The following is a 19071-nucleotide window of genomic DNA, read 5'->3' as shown; positions in this document are numbered from 1 at the left end:
TTGCAGAGACAATGGGCTATTGTTCCTGTTTTTTTTTTTGTTCCAAACACAGCACCATAACATGAGCTCGACAATTAAAGAGTGCATATATTATGTGGCTATCCATGCAAAGGAAAAACAATATTGGTACCCTGGACAACCTTAAAGTGTATGCAAATAATGTGGTTTACACTTAACAATGACAGAAACAACACTTTTCTCAGACCCAAAAAAAAAAATAAACAACACTTTTCATTGTTGGGTTAGGGAGCCCTAGCTGTGGTTTAGTTGAGTGATTAAAGAGAATAAAGTTTCTTAGTTAGGAAGCCCTTTTGACTTTTTAAATTATATTACTCTTTTAATAGAATCCAACTTCCCTCTTCTGCATTATATCATCAAAAGCTGAAAGTCCAAATGGTATGCATCATCAAACTTTTCCATCCACTCCTCCTTTTAACAACATATTATTTGATTTTAATTTATTTTTGTGAAAAAAAAAACATATAATATTGAAGTGGTTACTACTTGATCCATCTGCCAGATAAAACCTCTTCACTTTCTCTATGAACAAAAAGTCATATCAACAACTCTCCTTTGCCTCCCATTAGCTGATTAAATTACAAATTAATTTGTATTATGGCCAATTTTAATCTACTAATCTCTTATAATTTGCTTCACTATATAAATCCTCTCATGTTAAGCAGTTTTCATCACAAGCTTCTGAGTCTCTCCCATTCAGCAATTCTCATCTCCAAAGCCTTCTTATTTCTTTTACCTGTTTCTCTCTTAGCTAAAATGAAGAACGGTGACTCAACTACCATTGATGTTCCCCATCATGAGGCCAGCGGAGGCGGCGCATCGAAAGGAAAAGGAGCGATTCTGACAGTCCCTGCAAGGCAAGAGAAGGGAGGGATGAGGAGAGGGATGGCCATAATTGACGTGGTTTTGAGGATTGGTGCTATAATGGCTGCTCTGGCTGCTGCAGCAATCATGGGAACAAGTGATCAAAACCTTCCTTTCTTCACCCAGTTCTTCCAGTTTGAAGCTAGCTATGATGACATGCCCAGTTTCCAGTATATCACTTTCAACCTCTCTTTACAATCTTGCATTTTACATTGTTAGACTATCAATTTGAACCATTATTTGCATGTGACGTTATTAGACTGTGAATCTGAACTATTAATTCAATGAACAATTGTTTATATAATTTGAACCATTATTAGCATGTTACATTGTTAGACTATCAAACTGAATCATTGATTCGATGAACAATTGTTTCTATCCGTGATGCCATTGACAATTTAGCGGCATAACCTATCTATTATCTAACACACTCATGCATGCAATGCAGGTTTTTCCTCATAGCAATGTCACTTGTAGCTGGCTACTTGGTGCTCTCAGTTCCCTTCTCCATTGTCTCCATTGTTCGCCCCCACGCAAGTGGAATAAGGCTCTTGCTCCTCATCCTTGACGTCGTAATATTCATTAACCTCACAATCATACTCAAATCCTCATTAATTAATTTAATTAATCTGTGTATAATAATACTTATGATGACCATGACAGGTGGCACTCACCCTGGCCACTTCTGCTGCTGGGGCTGCAACGGCAATAGTCTACTTGGCTCACAATGGCAACTCAAGCTCCAATTGGCTTGCCATCTGCAACCAGTTTGGTGATTTCTGTAAGACAGTCAGCGGGGCTGTGGTGGCTTCGTTTGTTACAGTTGTTACCTTCTTGTTCTTGATTCTGCTGTCTGCCTTGGCTCTCCGAAAGCATTGAGACAAGATATGGAAGGGGAAAAGCTCTTCAAAAATGACTGTGAACGCTGTTTGTGATTCTGTTTTGGTGCTTTTCTGCATAAGTGCTTTTTCAATTGTTGTGTGAATTTGGTTGTAGTTCATGTAATTTACTTTTGTCTAATGCAAATTGAAAAAATATCGTAATGGAATTTACTGTTCTTCTCTACTTGCATCCTTTTGTCAACTGGTGGTTTTGCTTTTCCTTGTCTCTTCAATTTTCAACTTAAATTAAAAATTAAACACCATTTGCCGTGAATTTGATTCCAACTCTCCAAAGTCTCCACCAAAAGAATTGAATTTTGAACTTCTATATGGTCTATGAATCAAACCTGGACAAAACAAGGACTCATTTATCAAAAATCAAGAAGCACATTGGGGGCACGAAACTTGACCCCCCCACTCATGGAATCAATTTAAGGCGTCTTGAATAAAATCAGCGGCCACCGGCGCATCTCTACCCAAGTCACACAAACAAAGTCTAGCTAGTCTAAGCTATAGGAAGCAAGCAATTAAATTATAACATACCATCATGATGATGATGATCAGAGGTTCAGTCCACAACCACTATATTTTGATATCTGGGGTCAGAGATGGCTGCTTCCATGACATGATCCGGGCCAATTTTCCCGTCATTGTCCAAGAAGGACTTGACCAAATTGTCGTTGAAGCGGTTCATCATCACCATCCCATGCTGTGCATAAGGCGCATATGCAGGCAGGCAGTTGTTCGCTTTCCAGAACACAATCTGTGGCACCTTATACCCTTTGTCCTTGAACTTTCTCTGTATCTCCTCATACTGCACCTTCCAGCAGTAGGAACGACTATCGTAGCCGGCAGCCTTATCTAAGTCTACGCAGCTGGTGAACACGAACACCCTCCTGATCATCTGCTTCGGCTTCAAATCATTCTTCACAGCAACCTCTAAAACAGAATCAAACACCAACTCCAAATCAACCTTCCGCTGCCCCATGTCCATCCTCTTCAAAATCTTTAGCTTGGCCTTGAGATCGCCTTGTAACGAATGCATCTGCGGATTTCGACTGAAATTCATCAACTTTCCTTTCCATGGCTCTTCACTCAGTTCAGAGATCATCACTGCCAACGCCACCGCCGCATTTCTATAGTTGTCATACACAGCCAAGCAGTTTTTGAACTTGCCCCGCTTTCTGATGTGCTTCACCATTACCTTCCACTGAAGCTCGGCCACTTCGCCGACGTCCCCGTCGTTCGCATAGCAGGCGATCTCATGTGGAAGCAAAGCACCGGCGTCAATCTTCGACTTGCCGCCACCGCCGGCTGCTTTCACTTCCTTCAAATACTTCTTCACCGCACAGGGCTCCCGCTTGGACTCCTTTTTATAACCCCACCTGTTGAAATCTTTGTCTAGATCACAGTCCTCCAAGGCCTTCCTCAAGGGCACCAAAACCTCCTTGATCAGCCGCTGCCGGACTCTGTCGGTGTAATCCGACTCCTCAACACCTAAGTATTCCGGGTAAGATTCTCGCAGGAAAACCTTCTTGGCGATGCTCTCGCAGAGCAAGGTTTTGCGGTTGAAGTCGGAGTCGAAGTCAGGGCACGACAACCCGGCCGAGGTTATCTCCAAGCACTCAGCAGCAGACGTTTCGTCCTCATCGTCATCATTGATACTCTGTTGTTGCTGATGGTGTTTGTTCAAGTTTTGAATATCGGACTTCAAGCAATCGGAGAAAAGATCCGAAATCCCGTCGTGTAAGATCCGATAATTCGGGTCACACTGGTACATCTCGACGGCCTTGCGGGCCCATGCGAGGATCTCTTCTCTACTCGGAGCACGTGGACTGGAGAAGCCGGGAGGCTTTTCGATCTCCGAGTAGAGATCGAGATGGAAGAAGAGTTCTTGGCCTTCCAGGATCTGGGATAGAATATCCAGAGCGGTTGTTAAACTTCCGAAGGACCCGGCGATGGACGGAAGATTGAAGGCCAGGGTCTTAGGGTGGTTCTGGTAGAGCCAAAACATCGCCGTGTAGAAGCCGTCTCTATGGTCTTTTCCGGTTTTGTCAAGGCTATCTAGTAGGTTGAAGATGAGCTTAAGGGTCGTTGGGGGATTGTGGGACCAGGCCACCGGCAGCAGTTGCTTCAGATACATGTCGATTTTGGAGCACGGCGTCATGATTTCACGACAGAGGTATTCGATGTCAAATATAGTGTAATTGAGAGAGTAAAGAGTGAGGAATAATAGATGTTTTGCAGAGAATTCACCCTTATATCTTTGTATTGCTATCATGGAGATATTTATACACAATGTAGAAAGGGTAACTATTAGTTACAAACAAGTATACAAAACCATGGAGCATTTCCAGGATTTGTGTCTCCCTAAAACATGGAAAATGTAAACATACCTAACTAAGACTTGCCTAACTATGACTTGCCTAATTATGACTTGCCTAACTTACTTGCCTAACTTACTTGCCTAACTCTTATGACTTGACTAACACTCCCCCTCAAGTTGGTGCAAAGATATCACGCATGCCCAACTTGTCAAGTGAGGCATAGAAAACTTTACTTGATACGGCCTTTGTCAGAATGTCGGCAAGTTGGTTTTCCGAGTTTACAAACGGAAACTTAATTATACCACTTTCAAGCTTTTCTTTGATGAAGTGTCGGTCGACTTCCACATGTTTGGTACGGTCGTGTTGTACTGGGTTATGTGCTATCTCGATAGCAGCTTTATTGTCACAGTACAAGTTTGTAGCTTTTAAGGGTTTAACTCCAAGATCCTTCAGTAATCTCCGTAACCAGAGCAATTCACACACTCCTTGAGCCATTCCCCTGAATTCTGCTTCAGCACTTGATCTAGCCACAACTTTTTGTTTCTTACTTCTCCAAGTGACTAAGTTGCCACCCACAAATGTAAAGTATCCAGATGTAGACCGTCTATCTGTGATGGATCCTGCCCAATCAGCATCTGTGTATCCTTCCGGGTACATATGTGTATGTTTGGAGAACATTAATCCTTTTGCAGGGGCAGCCTTCAAGTACCTCAGAATCCGAGTTACTCCATTCATGTGTGTCTCACTCGGTTGATGCATAAACTGACTCACCATACTTACAGCATAAGCTATGTCGGGGCGTGTGTGTGACAGATAGATCAGTCGCCCAACTAACCTTTGATACCTTTCTTTGTCAGTGGGTACTTGATCTGGATACATCCCTAACTTGTGGTTCTGCTCAATAGGTGTGTCAGCTGGCTTGCAATCAAGCATTCCAGTTTCTGTTAGCAAATCTAACACATATTTTCGTTGGGATAGAAATATGCCATGTTTTGATCTAGCAACTTCTATGCCAAGGAAATATTGTAACTCACCCAAGTCCTTCATCTCAAATTCACTAGCAAGGAGCTTCTGCAGATTCTTCATTTCTTCATTGTTATTACCGGTAACCACCATATCATCAACATAGATGATGAGGGCCGTCAGTTTGTTACCACGACGCTTTAAGAATAAAGTGTGATCCGAGTGACTCTGAGAGTATCCAAAACGCTTCATGGAATCAGTGAATCTTCCAAACCAAGCTCGTGGCGACTGCTTGAGCCCATATAGTGATTTTTTCAGCTTGCAAACGGTGTTGGGACCGAATGTCGTAGAGATCCCTGGTGGTGGTTCCATATACACTTCTTCTTGCAAGTCCCCGTGAAGGAACGCATTCTTTACATCATACTGCAGTAGTGGCCAATCAAGATTTGCAGCCAATGACATTAGAACACGAACAGTGTTGATCTTGGCAACAGGTGCAAATGTCTCATGGTAGTCAATTCCATATGTTTGTGTATACCCTTTGGCTACTAATCGAGCTTTGTATCTGTCTATGGATCCATCAGCTTTGTATTTAACAGTGTATATCCACCGACATCCAACTGGTTTCATCCCTTGTGGTAACTGAACCATCTCCCATGTAGAATTCTTTTCCAGAGCTTCCATTTCAATTGCCATTGCTTCAGCCCATCTGGAATCTGTTATAGCATCCTGCCACTTATTTGGAACACATACAGTAGATAATTGATTGACAAATGATGCATATGACTTTGACAATCTATGAGTTGAAACATGGTTATTAATGGGATATTTAGACTTGGCAGCAAGGTCAGGACAATATTGAGGTTTGGGTTTTCCTCTAGTGGTCCTAGGTGGGAGAGTGTATGGTATAGGATTAGGTGGTTCGGGAATTACCTCGAGTGTTTCTTCATCACGAGACGATTGGTCCGATGGTTGAGAAGAAGGGGTTGTATTTTGTAGTTGATCACAGCAAACATTTGGATTGTCATCTCCGGGATCTTCACCAAATAAGAACGATAATGTTTCTGTACCTTCATTGCTGTCCAGATATCCAGTTTCAAGTCTCGGCGACCGGTCGCTGGCTTCTGGGCGACCGGTCGTTTCTGAATCTGTACAAAAGCGACCGGTCGTTTCTGGAAGGCGACCGGTCGTTTCCGGCATTTTTGACTCTGTGAAAAAGCGACCGGTCGTTTCTGGAAGGCGACCGGTCGTTTCCGGCATTTTTGACTCTGTGAAAAAGCGACCGGTCGTTTCTGGGAGGCGACCGGTCGTTTCAGGACGATTTTCAGTGTTGTTGGAGCACGACGACCGGTCGCTGAGGTCCGGGCGACCGGTCGCTTTTGAACAGACTTGATTTTCTTCTTGAGCCTTGTTTTCCTTCTCTTCATTCCTCCTCTCCCCCTGAAGAGAAGGGGGCGTAACAGTTTTAAAGTATGATAAATCTTCATGGAATGTGGCATCCATAGTGACAAAGAGCTTGCGAGTAGGAGGATGGTAACACTTGTATCCTTTTTGATTTGATCCATACCCAACGAACGCACAACGAATGGCACAAGGGTCCAGTTTACTTCTTTGATGAGATGGAACATGAGCATATACAACACAACCAAATATGCGAGGAGGCAACTTGAGGACTGTAGGAAGAGAGACGTGACGAGCCAAGGTGTTCAGTGGAGTTTCAAACTTCAAAACACTACTAGGCACTCGATTAATGACATAGACTGCAGAAAGGAGGGCATGTCCCCATAAGTAGTGAGGGACCGATTGATCCAGCATGTATGCACGAGCAACCTCAAGTAATTGTCGATTCTTTCGCTCTGCGACACCATTTTGTTGTGGAGTAAAAGGTGTGGAGGTTTGATGAATGATGCCGTGGTCTCGAAAAAATTGTTCCAAGACCTTGTTCACATATTCCCCACCATTATCAGACCGGAATACTTTGATGGAGGCTTGGAATTGTGTGGTAATCATAGCATGAAATTCACGGATTGCAGCGGAAACATCACTTTTATGAGCAAGTAAGTATACCCAAGTCATGCGAGTGCAATCGTCAATAAATGTAACAAACCATCTTTTGCCATTGGAAGAGACTTTAGCAGGACCCCAAACATCAGAGTGAACCAAATCAAAAGGAAATTCTGTCTTATTATCACTTAAGGGAAAAACAGTTCGATGGCTTTTGGCCAATACACAGGTTTCACACTGAAACTGGTGATTATCTAAGCCACGAAACAAAGACGGAAACAAACGTTGAAGATAGCCAAATGATGGATGCCCTAGACGACGATGCCAGAGCCAAATCTGGTGTTGATTTCGAGCTTGTGAGCTGGAACTATGAGTATGAGCTGCCCTTGGTGGTGGAGATACCGTCAAGGAATACAACCCCCCTCTTCGTTTACCATGCCCAATCGTCGCGTGAGTCGTGAGGTCCTGAAAAATACAATGGGAAGGATAGAATGTGGCATAACAATTATGTGAGTCAAGTAATTTTCCAACAGACAGCAAATTGCAATTGATGGAGGGAACAAGTAGTGTATGAGATAAAGATAAGGAAGGGGAAAGTGATATAGTTCCTTCACCAGCAACATTAGAAGGAACTCCATTGGCACTAGTAATGTATGGATGACAAGACTTAGAAGATAATGTGGAAAACATAGTAGAGTCAAAAGTCATATGATCAGTGGCACCTGTATCAATTATCCATGTAGTGGGTCGTGTACCTGATTCGGAGTCAGAAAGTAGAGTGGAAGATGGAGAAGCATCGGTAGTTATAACACATGCTGCCTTGGGAGTTTTGTTGCGGGACTTGAGAGCATCCCACCACTCAGGATAACCATGAAGCTTAAAGCACTTCTCAACAAGATGATTACCACCACAATGAGTGCACTTCTGAGTTCCCTTTGCATCGTCAGTTTTGGGACCCCGGGGGGGAAATCCGGAGGACGTACGGTGTGGTGGTCGATAGGGCTTGACGGCCATTGCACTTCCCCCGCCAAGCATGGAGGATTGTCGGTTATCTTCTTCTACCACAAGTGCATAAGCTTCAATGACTGCTGGAAGCGGGTTCATAGCAAGAATCCGACTACGAACGGAATCAAAGTTGGGATCGAGTCCTCCCAAAAAATCGTACACACGTTCAACTTCAAGTGCTTGTTGATGAAGAGCCACATCATCGGGATTGGTATGTTTGCAGGGACGGAGGCTGTCAATTTCCTGCCATATGATGTGTAACTTTTCATAGAAGACATTCACAGGCTCACCATTTTGAGAGGTGGTGACGGACTGGCGACGGAGTTGGTACAACTTGGAGCTATTCTGAGTAACAGTGTAAGTCTTCCGAGATGCATCCCACACCGCATAAGCCGTTGAGCAATGGTCAAATAAGGCACGTACATTTTTGGTCATGGAATTGAGGAGCCATGACTGCACCAAACAGTTGTCTTCATCCCAAGTTTCATAGCTAGGATCATCAATGGCAGGTGCAATTTTTTTACCATTAATGAAACCAGCCATACGACGAGCAGTGATGGCCAAGCGAACACTACGAGACCATGCAGGATAGTTGGACCCATCCAACTTATCAGGAGTAATTTGAGAGTAATCATGAGAGGACCGGAGTGGTGGAGTTGTGGAGTCGCTTTTGGTGGAGTCGATCTTAGAGGAGTCGGCAGTGGAGTTGGTGGTGTCTTCCATGAGGTAAATAGGTGAAGAGATTGATGCTGGGAAGAGGAAAAGTTGGTGCTGGAAAATTGGTACAGGAAAGAGGTAAAGAGATGCAGCGGAAGATAGCTTAGAACTTCAGCAAACAAGAGCACAATTTTCAGCAAAGTGTAGAGGCAAGGCAAGGGTAGAGGTAGGAGCAATACAGCAGCAAAGTATGAGCAAGGGTAAGTAGAGATTAGGCAAGGATAAGGTTATGCAGAGGCAACCAAAATCGATTGCTCTGATACCATGTCAAATATAGTGTAATTGAGAGAGTAAAGAGTGAGGAATAATAGATGTTTTGCAGAGAATTCACCCTTATATCTTTGTATTGCTATCATGGAGATATTTATACACAATGTAGAAAGGGTAACTATTAGTTACAAACAAGTATACAAAACCATGGAGCATTTCCAGGATTTGTGTCTCCCTAAAACATGGAAAATGTAAACATACCTAACTAAGACTTGCCTAACTATGACTTGCCTAATTATGACTTGCCTAACTTACTTGCCTAACTTACTTGCCTAACTCTTATGACTTGACTAACATTCGATGTATCCGTGTGGTAAGACGTCGTAAAACAGATCAAGGCAGGGGTTACCGTAGGAAGAGAAGAGCTCGCTGGTCATGTCGCACTTGGGTTTATATCTTGGGAGTTGTGGAAGAGCGACAGGAGGAGGAGGAGGAGCTGCTACTCTTTTGATGTTCAGTTGTGGAGGCGAAGGCGAAGAAGAAGAAGAAGTGTTGCCGAAGACATTGAGATGGTTCCGGCATGCTTTCAGAACCGAAGTGACATACACTTGCACCGGTTTCTTCATCTTCCTTGAATGTTTTTTATACAAAATGAATTTTGTGCTTCGGAACTGATATTATTTATTTGGATCAACGATATAAAATCCCCCAAATTTTTCATACTCAAATTCACGAAATCCCGATATCCAAGCCCGATAGTCAAATAAAGTAGGGAAAATATTCAGTTATGCTCAGATTTGCTCATCTTTTATTCTCTCCAATATGGAGGTATTTATAAAGAAGTACAACCCTAAATAAAATAGGAAATAAATCCAAATTACAATAGAAAATAAATCTAAATTACAATAGGAAATAAATCTTAATTATAATTGGACTAGACAAATATGTAAGTAACTAAAATCCTAACTAAGTAAGGACTCGCCAACACTCTCCCTGCCCAACTTGACAAGCGAGTCGCAGAACACCATACTTGAGAAGCACCAATTGTAGAGAAGGTCTTTTCGTCAACCACGAGTGAAACAAGTGACAAACTAAAGCAAAGTTCGCAGGGGAAACACGAGCAAACCCTAACAAACAAGGCACATAGAAGAACACATAAAAGTATAACACAGAAACCCTGTGAGCACAGCAGTAGATAAGGCAGAACACAGACACCCTGTGAGCACGGCAGTAGGTAAGACAGAACACAGAAACTCTGTGAGCACGGCAATAGATAAGACAGAACACAGAAACCCTGTGAGCACGGTAGCAGGTAAGGCAGAGCACAGAAACCTTGTGAGCATGGCAGTAGGTAAGGCAGAATACAAACTCTATGAGCACGGTAGTAGGTAAGGCAATATCAACGACGGCAACAACGACAACAGCAACATCAAAGGTAACAGTAGCGACAATGGCAACAATATCAACGACGGCAACAACGACAACAGCAACATCAAAGGTAACAGTAGCGACAATGGCAACAATAAATTCTTCCATATAAACTTTAGCTAATTCACGCAGACACAACTTCTCTTCAATCCTTCTAAATTCACGAAATCCCGATATCCAAGCCCCTCCCTTAGCTTAGCGAGACTGTTATTATTTATTTCAATGAATTTGTGGATTTTGTTTCTTGTGCTCCACTCAATCAGTCAACCTTACTTGGCCTCCAATTCTTTGGCAGTTTCTTTTCCCTAGAACCCTTTTGTGCTCCTCCAACATGTCATTAGCTCATTCTTCTTGACAAACCCCTCAATGAATACTTATGTATACCAAAAATCTTTTTATTTTTTATTTTGTGCTCTTGCATGTTATAGACCGTCAATTTGATTTGTTTGATTAAATGAACTATTTATTTAAATGCGTGGTGCCATATTGACAATTTAGCTACGTAACATACCTTGAGTCTACTCAATGGCAATTCAAGCTCCAATTGGCTTGCCATCTGCAACCAGTTTGGTGATTTCTGTCTGAAAGTTATATGAGCTGTGGTGGCTTCGTTTGTTACTGTTGTGTCCTTCATGTTCTTGATTCTGCTGTCTGCTGTGGCTCTCCGAAAGCACTGAGAGAAGATATGGAAGGGGAAAAGCTCTTCAAATAACTGTGAACGCTGTTTGTGATTCTGTTTTGGTGCTTTTCTGCATAAGTGCTTTTTCAATTGTTGTGTGAATTTGGTTGTAGTTCAAGTAATTTACTTTGTCTAATGCAAGTGGAAAAATAATTGTAATTGAATTTACTGTTCTTTCTCTACATGCATCCTTTTGTCAACTGGTTTTTCTTTTCCTTGTCTCTTCAATTTTCAACTTATATTAAAGATTAAACATCTGTTGCCATTAGTTTTATTCCAATTCTCCAAAGTCTCCTCCAGAAGAACTGAATTTTCGAACTTCTATACGGTCTATGAATCAAACCTCGACAATGGGGGCACGAAACTTGACTATAAGGACGTCTTGAATAAAATCAAGGGCACCGGGCGCACCTCTACCCAATTCACACAAACTAAAAGTCTAGCTAGTCTAAGCTATATGAAGCAACTAAATTAAAACATACCATGATGATGATGATTAGAGATTTAGTCCACAACCACTAGATTTTTATATCTGGGGTAAGAGATGGCTGCTTCCATGACATGGTAAGGGCCAAATTTAATTTTGCCGTCATTGTCCAAGAAGGACCTGACCAAATTGTCATTGAAGCCACTCAACATCTCCAGCCCTTCCTGCTGTGCAGATGCTACATCTGCATCAGTCGAACACCTTCTCAAATTCCAAACACAATCTGTGGCACCACATCGCCGTACCCTTTGTCCTTGAACTTTCTGTGTATCTCCTCATACTCTGTCTTCCAGCACCCATCAAAGCCATTCTCGCTAGAGAACACGACCAACCTCCTGATCATCTGCTCCGGCTTCAAATCATTCTTCACTGCAACCTCCAAAACCAAATCAAACACCTTCTCAAAATCAACCCCCCGCTCATCGTACTCCATCTCCATCCTCCCCGCCAACTCCAGCTTGGCCTTGAGATTATCGAGGCCTTTTAACGAATGCAGCCGCGTATTTACACTGCAATTCATCAACTTTCCTTTCCATGGCTCTTCACTCAGCTCAGAGATCATCACTGCCAAAGCCGCCCCCCTCGCCACTTTTTTATCTCCGCAGTCTGCCTTTAAGCATAACCAGTTGTCATATACAGCCAAGCAGTTTTTGAACTTGCCCTGCTTTTTCATGTGCTCCACCATTGCCTTCCACTGAAGCTCGGCCACTTCGCCGAAATCCTCCTTCTTCACATAGCGTGCTATGTGATGTGGAAGCAAAGCACAAGCCTTAATCTTCGACTCGCCGGCGGCGGCTGCTGCTTTCACTTTCTCCAAATACTTCTCCACCGCACAGGTCTTGGGCTTGGGCTCGGGTTCCGGATTATAACCCCACCGGTTCACAAGTGTGGAATAGTCGGGGCTCATCAAGGCCTTCCCCAAGGGCACCAAAACCTCCTCCCTCAGCCGCTGCCGGACTCTGTCGGTGTAATCCGCCTCCTCAATGCCTTGGTACTCCGGGTACGATTCTCGCAGGAAAACCTTCTTGGCGATGCTCTCACAGAGCAAGGTGGCGTGGTTGAAGGGGGAGTCGAAGTCAGGACACAACTTCGCTGCCGAGGTTATCTCCAAGCACTCAGCAGACGTCTCGCCCTCATCGCCGTCATTGATACTCTGCTGCTGTTGCTGATGGTGTTTGTTGAAGTTTTGTATGTCGAACTTCAAGCAATCTGCGAAAATATCCGAAACACGGTCGTGTAAGAACCGATAATCCGGGTCGCTCTGGTACCTGTCGAGGTAGGCGAGGAACTTCTGTCTCCTCCGAGGGACCCCGGTGGTTGTTCCGTCCTCTGAGTGGACAGAGAGATGGAGGCGGCGGTCATGGCGTTGTAGGATCAGGGATAGAATATCCAGAGCGGTTTCTAAACTGCCGAAGGAGCCGGCGATGGACGGGAGGTTGCAGGCCAGGGTCTTGGGGTGGTTGTGGTGGAGCCAAAACGCTGCCGTGTCGAAGCCCTTTTTGTAGTTTTTGCAACGGGGAGGACGGCGGTCTAGTAGGTTGCAGATGAGCTTGATGGTGGTTGTGGGATTGTGGGCCCATGCCGCAGGCAGCAGTTGGTTCAGATACTGGAGGGAATGAACGGGGTAGGCGTCGTTTCGTTCGGCGTTGTAAAACAGATCAAGGCAGGGGTTGCCGCGGGAGGGGTAGAGCTTGTTGGCCATGGAGCTGTCGGATAGAGGCGCCATTATAAGAGTTGTTCGAGTTGCAGGAGCAGGAGAAGTAGAAGTATTGCCCATGGCATCGAGATAGTTCCTCCGGCGGCATGCTTTCAGAACCGAAGTGATATAGACTTGCACTGGTTTCTTCATCTTCAACTGGAGCTTTCAGAACCCAAGTGATAGAGTTTGTTTCTTGTGCTACACTTCAATGAGGCCTCCAATTAAACATAGAACCAGCAGCTCCCTTGGATTTAGGATTTTTTTCGGTTTGAGAATCCTAAACAATTAAAACCATTCCATACATAATCAGTTCTATTTATTTATTTTTCTTATTGTATTTGGAAAAAAAAAAATTTACAACAATCTGAACCCTACTTTGTTACAGAAAAAAATAAAAATGGTATGGGTAAGTAAGGTCATGTTCGGTATCCTACTTGAATCCAATTTTATAAACTCAAAAACATATTTGAAGTTCAAATCCGAAAAAACCCATTTGGTAAGCCCATTTTTAAAAATGGGAATATCAAACAAGTTTTTAGATCGTAAAATTTCTATTTGAAAACTCATATTTTTAAAAAGAATCATAGTGTTTGAATTTACTTTTTTGAGTAAGATATCATACAGTTGATTGAGGGTTTTGTGAAGAAGAAGAGAGGATATTTGAACCCCAAAATCAACAATCTCAGCATTAATTTCCTACCAAATATATGTCCTGATTTTCTCATCCTATTCTGTGCACAAAAAACTAAAGAGTGTGGTCTTAACATTAGTATTTAACATAATTCTTAAAAGTTGCTAACAGAAGGGTTGAAGTGTAAGGTTTTTGTGAATTTGGATATGGATTTTTGAAGTTGGGATACCGATTTGAAACGACTCTCCAAATTCGGGAGGTTCTATGTAGTAAATTTTAAAAAAATGGCACCATGATAGGGTTTGGGTGTACGATTTTCATAAATTTAGATATGAGTTTGTTGAATTTTCCATTGAATACCAATTTAAACAAAGTGGCACGATGATTGTGGTCTTAACTTAAAAAGTTAGGTTTAGCACTTCTTCAATAAGCATCGACAACATTTAAAGACAGACTCCGTAACTTTCAAGCTGATGAAGGAAAGCAAGGTTTTGCGGCTTCATTATTCTATACCAAAGCCACTTGTCTTTACTGAAAATATATGTTTTTCATGGAACCTTTCTTGAAACACGCCAGCATGTTTTTCATGAAAGAGGAAAAGAACCTGTGTTTACATTTTTTTCCAAAGTGCAAGATAACAGTAATAGTTAGTTAAGAGTAATAATTTTTTTTAAATAAATAAGCCGCGTGGCTCTTTGTAATATTCAAAGCGTATAGCCGTTCGGCTATACTGGGGTTTTTATTTTTTAAAATTAATAGTATAGCCGCGCGGCTGTACTCTATAATATATACAAATAGTATAGCCGCGCGGCTATACTGGGTTCTTTTTTAAAAATAAAATAAAGAGTATAGCTGCACGGCTATACGCTTTTAATGTATACTGTCATCCCTTTATTTTTATCCCCGATTATTTTTGTTTACGATAAGAGTATTTTAGAGCATTATCCGAATTTTTATTGTCCCATTTTGATTTTTTACTTTTCCAAAGTTATTACCAATATAAAGAATTTAGCTTTTTCCCATTTAATACTCGTATTATACACGTACGTACGTATTTTTCAATAATACTTCCGTTTTCAATATATGTCTTAAAGACTCGGTAAAATGCACATTTAAAAAAAAGTAAACATACAATACACATATTGTACACTTACGTACGTATTTTTCATGTTTAATACATTTTTTTTACAAAATTTTCAATAATACACACAGGTATTCTTAAATAGAAAGACAACAAGAACATACACCCCATAATAATAAAAAATACTAATATCTCAGAATCTACATCATTATATTAACTTAATTATCAGATTTTTAAACTTAGAACACTTTCCGACAAATAAAATATGTACACGGTGAACTTGCAGGCTTACAGCATAGCAAGATTATGTGAAGTACATAGTTCACCTTTTAAACAATTCAAATTGCAAAATACATCGGCTTCAAGAATAACCCCATTCAATCGCACTGACAAAGAGCGCAAAGATTGAGAAAGAAAGACACAGGATGGCAACGCAAGGGTCACACCATCAGAGAAATGAAGATCAAGCTCTTCAACATTACACCTTACTGCATTAAGAATCCAGCCGATCACTCGAAAATGATCATCAGAAAACTTGCTTTCAGCTTCGGCTGTAAAGAAGCTCCATTTAATGCTGAAAACTTGCATCCCCGGTCTCAAAAATATGAAAAAGAGTTATTTACATTAATATTTCTGAGGTTTCTTGTGTTTTCATAAAACCCCCTCAGGTCTCAAAAATTACACGAATACCACTTAAGGTTTCAGTTTGTTTTCACAAAACCCTTTTTCGTTGATTGTTTGTATTAAAATTGATGATTTCATTGAAAAAACACTAATGCAAATGAAAAAATTATTCTCAATGAAGTATATGCCATCTAATCTCATAGGCCAACTTTGTCATTTGGTGAATTTTTGTTTGTTTAAAATCATCAATCTTTGAATGAAAAATAAATGAAAATGAGTTTTGTAAAAATAATTTAAAACGTCAGGGGGTGTTCTTATTATTTCTAAAAGCTCAATGAGTTTTGTGAAGAAGCCAAAAACCTCAGGGTGTTAGTGTAAATAACTCATGAAAAACTCTATTATATTATACCCATTTGTAAATTGACTAAATACAGGTAAAATATGATTACAGAGAAAGAGAAAGTAAAAATTTTGAATATAGCTTTTTCGTAATTTTGATTTACATAAAGAGCAAAGTTGAAAAACTATATTGTTTGAGCAAGAAATTCTGGAGCACAGACCTTCACAAGAAAAAAACCCAATCATCCCCCATTACTCATGTCACATCTCAAAACAAGAGGCCCCATACTCTTCTCAGCTTAATGAGTCATTGAACATAAGGAACAAACAGTATCAACATAGCGATATCACTACATTGACTGACAATAGCCATTGAACATGTATCCTAAATTCCCAAAATGGATCTATCAAAATGGATTCATCTTACTTTTCCTGGAAGGTAAGTGTGGCATCGGAAATTATCTTACTCTCATTTAGCTTCTTTATAACATCAGATTGCTTGGGTGAATAAATTATGTTCATTTTCTCCAGGGCCTCGGCATGCTCGAGTATGTACCTTGCAAACTCAATTCCATTGGACCCTTCGGTAAGCTTTATGGTAACCTCCTCCAACTGATAAATAAAATCCAGATTTTGCAGCTTCCAGTATTCCATATCAAACCCAGATGCCTGGACCTGGACCTGGAAAAGCAAGAAGAAAACAAGCAACTCAATTGAAAATTTCCAAAAACCAAAACAAAGAACACAGAAAGGAAATCTACATTACTTTAATAGCATGATAATTATGCTCCTGATTCTTGAAACGATGTATATAATATATACACGCATATATATATATAGAGAGAGAGAGAGAGAGAGACTTTGACTTACGTCATCAGATTTAAGAGCATAAATAAGTGAATCATTCTTTATGTGTAAAGTACACAAATTGGGCATTCCTCTTAAAAGCGAGACCATTGATGGGACGAGATCGTCACTAATGCTCCGAGTATTCAGAGTCAAACACCAGATATCATCGAATTGAGCTGGAATGGATCCTTCCCCGTACAGAGCCTGCAATGTTATAATGGTAAAACCTATATCACGTTTCTCAAACTACTTGTCATTCTTTTTAACAAAACCTTTAAGGCATAAATATTATCTTTTATTCAAAGCAATGCCATCATGCAAAGTTCCAAACAATTCTGAAATGTAAGAAACAAATATTTGCTACTCCTACTATCCCGAAACAAGGACAGAGTTACAAATTAGTTCAAATTGCTCTAGTTTTTGCAACAAAATAGAAATTGAGTCTAGAGGGATAGAGGGAACTGATTCTCTTTACCTTAACGGTTGCTTCATTTAGACCAAGAACTCCAACCCTGCGTACACTGCAAAGAGCCTCAAATACGTTTTCAAATTCATCTACTTTAGGATCCAGAAAAATATATGCTTCTTCCAAACATTCTAATTCTCCAAGGTTTGGGTGATTCATGACATTCCCAACCCAACGCAAAAAATTTAGATTTGGAGCAAAAATATTTAATGAGTGGTCACCGGATAAAAAAAATCCCCAATCGATCCTTATGCTTTCAAGTTTCTCACCTGAGATTTTAAGATGGCAGATTTGAGACCCATAAGGATCACAAAAATTAAATCTTTCCAAAGACGGGCTTTCGATGGTGATGCTTTTTATATTTCGAACTCCGGCAACAGTTAATTGCTTGATGCATTTGCAGGAACATGAGATCCATTTGAAAAACGCCTCATCTTCTATATCAAGCTCTCCCAACTCCAAGCAATTGAGATTAGAGGAAAAGGCAGATTGGGGCGTTTTAATAATGATGCCCTTCATTTGCACCACATTTAGAGACCTCAACGATGTGGAAAGAAAGACGCAAGATGGAAATGCTAACCCTTCCTCCTCAAAATCATATAACAAGATGTCAAGACAAAGCACTTCAACATTACACCTCACTGCATTGTGGATCCATGTGATGATTCGAAAATTCTCATTACTATATAAGTAGCATGGTTCGTAATTGCCCTCCTCTAGACCATCCCAAAAAAGATAAAACGACTGTATCTTATTATCCCGACGATGAAACAAGAACCTATCCAATGAGTTCAACAGCTTAACCCTAAGCTCACATGTGGACGTATCCTCCGATGAAAAACAAAAATTCAACGACGGAGATGACAGAGAAAGCTCCCTGCATCCTTTGGACCCACAACTGAAACGAGTGAGCTCTTCTATATCAAGGAACGAAAGAATGTGATGGGCAACTTCCAGTGGAAGATTACTGAATCTGTTCACCAAGCTCTCAGTATGAACTCTTCCACCTTCACAACTTGCAGTAGCCCTTAACTTATTCTTGTGTTCCATGAAGCTAAACTAACTTGTGGCTTTTGGGTTTTGCAAGAGAAGTTGGGTTTTTAATTTATACTACAATTCAAGGGCAATTGAACACTAATACATTCAATAACTTGTGATTTTTAGATACTGAACCAAAATGAAGAAAAGTAGTCGCGAGTATACTGAGTACGTACCAGTCTGGTACCCAACAGAATTGGAGCTTACTGTTGCTGTAGCTTGTAGGAGCATTTTCGAGCCAACATAGTTCCTCCAGATTCTCGACTTTGATGGATTGGGATTGGCAGACGGAGCCCTAATTTTTTTAATTTGGGGGTTTTATAGCAGTTATACCAGTACGAGGGAGGGAGTGGATGTTAGGTTGGGCTTCCATCTACAATTCAAAGAGAAGATCAAGCCCAACCTTTTTATCAGAAAAGTTTACGGCTTTAAAAGTAAGTAAATAAATAATTGGGACATTCACTATTATACCTAATATGGCCCAAAGCCAAAGCCCATTTAGAATATAACAAATAGGCTTCGATCTTCTTATAAATTACAAAACTACCATCAATTTCTTAAAACAAGCCAAATCTCAAAACCTCATAAATAAAGCTTCAAGCTTCCTATAAATTATAAAACTACCATCAATTTCTTAAAACAAGCTCAATCTCAAAACCTCATTAAAAAAAACCCAAAACACTCAATAGGGCATCAAAGTAATTTAATAATCAAAATTAAATTCAATAGGGACAGCTGTCATTTTTATAAAAAAAATTGGG

At 40.9% G+C, this 19071-nt stretch overlaps 4 protein-coding genes across 5 annotated transcripts; 1 reads left to right on the top strand and 3 right to left on the bottom strand.

The window, feature by feature from the left end:
* The first annotated feature begins 774 nt into the window (after positions 1 to 774).
* Positions 775 to 1761, top strand: LOC110761413 (casparian strip membrane protein 1-like). The gene is made up of 3 exons (XM_021963883.2): positions 775 to 1052; positions 1331 to 1454; positions 1546 to 1761. The coding sequence occupies exons 1-3, from the start codon at positions 775 to 777 to the stop codon at positions 1759 to 1761; spliced, it is 618 nt and encodes a 205-aa protein (XP_021819575.1).
* LOC110761384 (uncharacterized) lies at positions 1347 to 3975 on the bottom strand. 2 transcript variants are annotated; one of them, XR_015825615.1, is made up of 3 exons: positions 2307 to 3975; positions 1557 to 2110; positions 1347 to 1469 (listed from the first exon to the last, which is right to left on the bottom strand). XR_015825615.1 is itself a non-coding variant. In XM_021963852.2 (2 exons), the coding sequence occupies exon 1, from the start codon at positions 3928 to 3930 to the stop codon at positions 2332 to 2334; it is 1599 nt and encodes a 532-aa protein (XP_021819544.2). In that variant the 5' UTR covers positions 3931 to 3975; the 3' UTR covers positions 1347 to 2110; positions 2307 to 2331. The 2 variants fall into 2 exon arrangements, 1 of the variants encoding a protein (XP_021819544.2); XM_021963852.2 differs by having other exon boundaries at positions 1347 to 2110.
* A 7380-nt stretch (positions 3976 to 11355) lies between these two features.
* LOC110761584 (uncharacterized) lies at positions 11356 to 13540 on the bottom strand. Its single transcript, XM_021964079.2, has one exon. The coding sequence runs from the start codon at positions 13430 to 13432 to the stop codon at positions 11789 to 11791; it is 1644 nt and encodes a 547-aa protein (XP_021819771.2). The 5' UTR covers positions 13433 to 13540; the 3' UTR covers positions 11356 to 11788.
* Positions 13541 to 16164: 2624 nt separating this feature from the next.
* On the bottom strand, positions 16165 to 18638 carry LOC110761316 (putative F-box/FBD/LRR-repeat protein At4g03220). Its single transcript, XM_088256154.1, has 3 exons — positions 17282 to 18638; positions 16828 to 17010; positions 16165 to 16638 (listed from the first exon to the last, which is right to left on the bottom strand). The coding sequence occupies exons 1-3, from the start codon at positions 18320 to 18322 to the stop codon at positions 16381 to 16383; spliced, it is 1482 nt and encodes a 493-aa protein (XP_088112280.1). The 5' UTR covers positions 18323 to 18638; the 3' UTR covers positions 16165 to 16380.
* Between the last annotated feature and the right edge of the window lie 433 nt (positions 18639 to 19071).

This window comes from Prunus avium, chromosome 7, assembly GCF_965620075.1.
Source record: "Prunus avium chromosome 7, drPruAviu1.hap1.1, whole genome shotgun sequence".
NCBI lineage: Eukaryota > Viridiplantae > Streptophyta > Magnoliopsida > Rosales > Rosaceae > Prunus > Prunus avium.
Note: the sequence above shows the minus strand (reverse complement) of the source record. Positions and strands in the feature narration are given on the sequence as shown.

Coding starts and splice junctions, on each gene's coding strand:
- LOC110761413 (XM_021963883.2), top strand. CDS start 775: ATGAAGAACGGTGACTCAACTACCATTGATGTTCCCCATCATGAGGCC. Junction 1,053..1,330: donor GATGACATGCCCAGTTTCCA/GTATATCACTTT, acceptor CATGCAATGCAG/GTTTTTCCTCATAGCAATGT. Junction 1,455..1,545: donor TGCTCCTCATCCTTGACGTC/GTAATATTCATT, acceptor TGACCATGACAG/GTGGCACTCACCCTGGCCAC.
- LOC110761384 (XM_021963852.2), bottom strand. CDS start 3,930: ATGACGCCGTGCTCCAAAATCGACATGTATCTGAAGCAACTGCTGCCG.
- LOC110761584 (XM_021964079.2), bottom strand. CDS start 13,432: ATGAAGAAACCAGTGCAAGTCTATATCACTTCGGTTCTGAAAGCATGC.
- LOC110761316 (XM_088256154.1), bottom strand. CDS start 18,322: ATGGAACACAAGAATAAGTTAAGGGCTACTGCAAGTTGTGAAGGTGGA. Junction 17,011..17,281: donor TAAATGAAGCAACCGTTAAG/GTAAAGAGAATC, acceptor ATAACATTGCAG/GCTCTGTACGGGGAAGGATC. Junction 16,639..16,827: donor ATGCTCTTAAATCTGATGAC/GTAAGTCAAAGT, acceptor TTGCTTTTCCAG/GTCCAGGTCCAGGCATCTGG.